Raw genomic sequence first — 5,890 nt, 5'->3', positions numbered from 1 at the left:
GAGCTTTGCCGCATTACGCTAGGTGCTACGTCCTGCAAAGCTATCCTGGTGGCACTGTCTTTCTATGTTTTTGTTTCTGAACTAACTTTGTACGGAGTATTGATGGTGATGTTTGTCTTTGTTTACAAAGTTGAGCACACCTGCTACGTGCCAAAGCCTCCAGGCCGCATGGACATATGCATAGCTGGTCCACCGACATGCACGCCGCCCGCGTCGGCTGCGCCCCCTGCCCCTGCCACCTCCAACCTGTCGTGCCCCCGTGATTTGCTGCAGTACATCCGCCGGTGTGTGCCATGGCAGCACACCCCAAAACCAAAGCCCAATCGATATAAGCATATGTGTTCCATTGAGCTCCATTGATACGAGCTCCGGCGAGCCACTGGATCTGAAATCCAAGGGTCACCAGCCGAGCTCCTAGACTTGCGCGTAAATATCAGACTCCTTGAGGTTTCGGCAAATTTGCAGGAGATCAGCCCGCCAGCCATGGATCTAAGATCGAACGGCTCGCGGGAGCTCTTATCGCGCTCTACATCACCTGATATTTTCCCAGCAAATGTAGTGCTCCAGCAAGTCTAGTTGGTATTGGTACTAATCTGCACACGTGACAACATTCAACAGCTCTCGGTTTTGTTCCATGCGCCCGCACTGTTTTTGTTTGTTGCCAACGTCCCGGTCACAACCGGATCAAGGTTAAGCCCCCCTTGACTCTCGCAGATAGGCTGTCCACTCCACCATCTCAAACGGCTCGCTCCTGTCGCTCGATCGGGGATTGGTCGCCAGGTTTCAGCAGCCCATGCTGCCCTCGCCGCCGGCCGTGCGTCCGCACCCGCACCAGGAGTTCAACTTCAACTACCTGAGCGAAGTGTGCAACCCCTGGAGGAGCTGCATCCCCGACCCTCCTGCGGTCGTCCAGGCTGCTGCAGGCAAGGCGCCGCTCACTCTTCCCCTCAGTGACCCTATTGCGAGCTCGTCAACGTTTGTGTTCGGGGGAGGGGCCGGGGAGAGCTCGGGGATGAGAAGCATGCCGGCCTCCGGCACCCACCCGGAGAGCAAGCTCAATGCCGGAAGCGGAACTCCGTCAAAGAACCTCATGGCGGAAAGGCGGCACCGGAAGCGGCTCAACGACCGCCTCTCCATGCTCCGCTCCATCGCCCTTAATTTCTGTATATCGAATTATTTGTGAGTTGTGGACCTTAATTAACATGTGTAGATCTAATTAACCGATCGATCGAACTGCAGATGGATAGGACTGCGACCCTCGGGGACACCATAGACTACGTCAAGGAACTGACCGAGCGGATTAAAACCCTGGAGGAGGAGATCGGCACCACGCCCGAGGAGCTGAACCTGCTCAAAAATTTCTCCAGCGGTGTCAACGAGGAGACGCCGACGAGGAGTTCCACCAAGGTATGTGCAAACGTCGAGAACCGAGCCGGAGGCGACACGAACATTGAGATCTGCTGCTCGACAAAGCCCGGAGCGCTGATCGCGACGGTGACCGCGCTGGACGTGCTTGGGCTGGAGATCGAGCAGTGCGTCGTGAGTTGCTTCAGTGACTTCGCCATGCATGCCTCGTGCTCACAAGTAAGTAAACTCCTTCTGAAATAGTACCCATCTCTAAGTTTTCCTTCATTGCATGCTAATGAAATTCGATCGCCGATGTCCATTCACGGCTTGCCCGGTGCGTAGGCGGAAGGGAGGAGGCAGGTGATAAGCACAGACGAGATCAAGCAGGCATTGTTGAGGAGCGCAGGCTACGGGGGAAGGTATCTATAAGCTATAGCTAGCTAGAGATACAAGCGGTTTGTAATCTCGATGAATACGTGCTAGATTGGCATTTTTTTACATGACTTTGTGGGGGGCAATATCTGTATGAATTAGTGTAGGAGTTTTTTGGGGAATATCTTCGATGAGTATTTGTTGTCACCGGATTGTCTTCTTTGTGTGTGTGAGATGCATGAATGATTGAATGGAGTGTTAATTTGGTTGGTGTGTTAATTTGGTTGGACACTCTCACAACTTCTTAATCCTAGTTACGCAGAGGCCGGGTGTTACTCACAATGCTTTGTATCGCTTGATGCTACATTCTGAGCTAATAAAGTGCCCTTTATCGAAAGAAAAAAACTCTTACAACTTCTTGTTTCTTGTGTTAGTTTAGCTACTTCTGGACATGAATGGTTGTCATGTTTTCTCCCACGCTTCATAAACTTGATAGGAATCTCATGTCTGATAGTTAGGAGGACCTATTTCCTATAGTTTCTGTTAGGAAATTAGCGCGTGAAATTTCTGACCATAACCCTCTATGACTTTCGTCCGGGGATGAAGGGAGAGAGGCACCTAAAACCCGTGAATTCTGTTTTGACCTGTCTGGTGTTAAAAACGATGAATTCCTAGGGCTAGTCGATAAGATCTGGAATAGGACTGTGCAGGCCTCAGATCCTATTGACGTTCTTAACATTAGGCTCAACAAAATCAAGATATATTTTAAAGGATGGGGTTCAGATAAATTTGGTCATGATAAGAAGCTAAAGGAAGATCTTAGATTGGTGCGGTCCTTGTTTGAAGACCTTGAGGAGGATGGCCCTCTTCCTCCAGAATTGTATAGTAGGAAAGTGGACGTTAATTTTGAGTTGCATGACATGCTGGTCAATGAGAAGATGTATTGGCTTCAGCATTCCCATGAGTGCTGGTTGCTCAAAGGGGATTGTATTACTTATTATTTTCATAAGACTGCGAATGGTCACAAGAGGAATTATACTACCCATGTTCTCTAGTGTGGGGACATTGAATTGGGGGCACTGACAATTTAATAAGCATGCCAGTAACTTGTATAAATAATTGTTTGGTCCAGCCGCCGGAAATCACTTTCATGTTGACCCTGATACTTGGACGACTGATGACAAGCTTACTTGACGACAAATGCTGACATAACTCGTGAATTTACCAAAAACGAAGTTAAGGACGCTCTGTTTGCCATGGATGTTAATAAGGCGCTTGGGCCCCACAATATCCATGTAGAAATTTATCAATGTTGTAAGGATACTGTCAAGCATGATATCATGAAGTTGTTTGGTAGTTTCCATAAATTTACTTTGGATGTCCAGCATCCCAGTTACAGCGTTATTAACCTCCTACCCAATGTCTCTGGTCTTGACCCCATCCAACAATTTTGTCCTATTTGCCTCCTTAGGGGTCCCTACAAGCTCATCACCAAAGTAATGGACCGGAGAGTAGAGAAATATGCTGAGAAATATTATGGACAAGGTGTTGTCTCTTCATGAGTTACTTAATTATACTGATGTCAAGAAGAGAGTTGGGGTAGTGATTAAACTTGATTTCGAGAAAGCGTATGACAAGGACAATGGGGACGTCCTATTGGAATGCCATAAGTCGAGAGGGTTCAATACTACCTGGCGTGGTTGGGTTAAACAAGTCTTGTACAACTGCATGGTTAGTATCAAGCTTAACAACTGCGTGGGCCTTTATTTTCAAAGTTCCAAAGGGGTGCGCCCGGGGGACCATCTATCACCTTTTCTTGCTTAATCTTACAGCTTTCATGGCTCGCCACCATGCACCGTCACCACTCGACCCTCGCAGTTGTCGCAACGAACCCCATCTCCTCCAACACCGTCGCCGGCGTCACAACACTAGTAGAAAAAGGATCAAATGTCAAGCACATTAGTGCCGGTTTGATTTTGAGCCGGCACTAATGTGTGCATTAGTGCCGGTTCCAACGGCTAGCCGGCCGCTCTCATTAGTATCGGTTCGTGGCTAACCTTTAGCACCGGTTCGTGCCACGGACCGGTACTAAAGTGAGTGGTGGCAGGATGTTGTCAGTCCGGGGCCCCTCCATCACCTTGAGTACCGGTTCGTGGCACGAACCGGTGCTAAAGGTCGTCGTACATAAACCCTTCGTCCACCCGAGCTCGCTCTATTCTTCCCCTTTCTCCTCTCCTCTCTGTTCTTCCCCTCTTCCTCTCGAGCTCATCACACATTTTGCCCAAAATTTGTCAAGATTTGAAGGCCCCCCTCCATTCAAATGATCACAAAGGTTAGCAACTTTGTCCTTTCATCTCTCATTGCTAGATTAGCTCTTGCAATGCTTTGTATAGTGATTAATTTATGAGTTTAGTAATTTGGGAGGAGATATATGTGCTAGTATTTGATTTATATGCAATTTGAGGTCAAAAATAACACTTAGTTTGCATATGTAGGTGTGGTTTACTTAGTGCCTTCTAAATCTCCGTCGTAACCCCCGTCGATCGCCCGCACCGTCCCGTCGCCGGCACCACCTTGTGGTGAGCCTCTTGTTCATGAATGTTTTACATTACCAAATTGATGTTTGTGTGATTTGGATATATAGTTACTCGTATAATTATCTTACTCGTACGTTGTTTGTTATACATAGTGCCATGGTTTTGATGTCCGTCCCCGTCGGCCCTCGTCCTTGTTATGATTCGGATGTGGTATATTCTCTTTTAAAACTAGTTGTTGCATTTCGTGTTTATGACAAATTATTATGCCCATCAAGTTGATATAGATATTTTTATCTAGCAGGTTTGTCAACCGGAAATTCAAACCGACCCTATTGTCGAGAGGTTAAATTTAGTTGAAAGAGAAAACGAGTATTTGGAAGAAAAATTGAAAAGAATTGAGGGGGAGAAGATGGAATTGGAGTTGCATGTTGCTGATGTCGTCGACGGTCACAAGATCAAGATGGAGAAAATGTGCTTGAAGATTAGAAAGATTAGAAAATATGCCATTGATAGTGAGGCTTGGTATCATTATGCTGTTGGAGCAATTGTTACCTTAGTTGCGATCTTGATCGCATTTGTTGTTGCATTTAAATGCTTTAGTTAGAGAGTTATTTGTTTGTTGCATTTAAGTGTTGTATGAACTTTATGTATGAACTTGTATTAATATGGTCTTTTCGGTGTTGTGTAATGAAGATGAGCCGACAATGGATGTACGATGACCGATGCTCTCCCGAGTTCATTAATGGCGTGCATACTTTTATGCTTGCGGCTGAGGCAAACAAGCGGGCGGATGGTTTTATGCCTTGTCCATGTGCTATCTGTAAGAATGATCAAAATTACTCTACGTCAAGAACCATTCACGTCCACATGTTTAAGTCCGTTTTCATGCCCCACTATAATGTTTGGACCAAGAACGGAGAAAGAGGGGTTATGATGGAAGACAATGAAGAATAAGAGGATGCCGACAGCTATCCTGGCCATGGGTTCCCTGAATACGATGATACAACAATGGGGGAAGAAGCTGAGCCGGCAATGCGGGAAGAAGCTGAAGAAGAGGCATCAGATGAGCCCGCTGATGATCTAGGTCGGGCCATTGCCGATGCAAAGAGAAACTCCGCAAGTGATTTGGATAAGAAGAAGTTGCAGCGCATGTTAGAGGATGATTTGGTGCAATGCAATCTCTCAGAAGGTAATCGATCCAGAAATCATACCAAGGTTAGAGAATGATTTGGTGCAATGTCTTGTCAGTTTCGAGTTGGTGTTCCCACCATCCTGACGCACGTCCTAGTTCACCTATGCGAAGAGATTAACGTTTTGGGTCCTGTATTTCTACACAATATATTTCCCCTTTAAGAGGTTCATGGGAGTCTTAAAGAAATATGTTCTTAACCGTGCTAGGCAAGAAGGAAGCATCTCCAAGGGCCATCACAATGACGAGGTCATTGTGTTTTGTATTGACTTTATTCCTGACGTTAAGCCGATTGGTGTTCCTGAATCGCGGCATAAGGGCAGACTGGAGGGAAAAGGCACGCTAGGAGGGAATCAACTAATATGTATGGATGGACATTCTCTCACTGAAGCACACTACACAGTTCTACAGAATTCCGCCTTGGTGGCTCCGTATATGGACGAAC

General features: G+C 46.7%; 1 protein-coding gene across 1 annotated transcript; it reads left to right on the top strand.

Moving 5' to 3' along the window:
- Positions 1 to 483: 483 nt before the first annotated feature.
- LOC123076073 (transcription factor BHLH3-like) lies at positions 484 to 1,776 on the top strand. Its single transcript, XM_044498510.1, has 4 exons — positions 484 to 555; positions 719 to 1,166; positions 1,238 to 1,584; positions 1,690 to 1,776. The coding sequence occupies exons 1-4, from the start codon at positions 484 to 486 to the stop codon at positions 1,774 to 1,776; spliced, it is 954 nt and encodes a 317-aa protein (XP_044354445.1).
- Positions 1,777 to 5,890: the final 4,114 nt, after the last annotated feature.

Source organism: Triticum aestivum, chromosome 3D (assembly GCF_018294505.1).
Source record: "Triticum aestivum cultivar Chinese Spring chromosome 3D, IWGSC CS RefSeq v2.1, whole genome shotgun sequence".
Classification (NCBI taxonomy): domain Eukaryota; kingdom Viridiplantae; phylum Streptophyta; class Magnoliopsida; order Poales; family Poaceae; genus Triticum; species Triticum aestivum.
The sequence above is the reverse complement of the archived record's forward strand: the minus strand, read 5'-3'. Positions and strand labels throughout refer to the sequence as shown.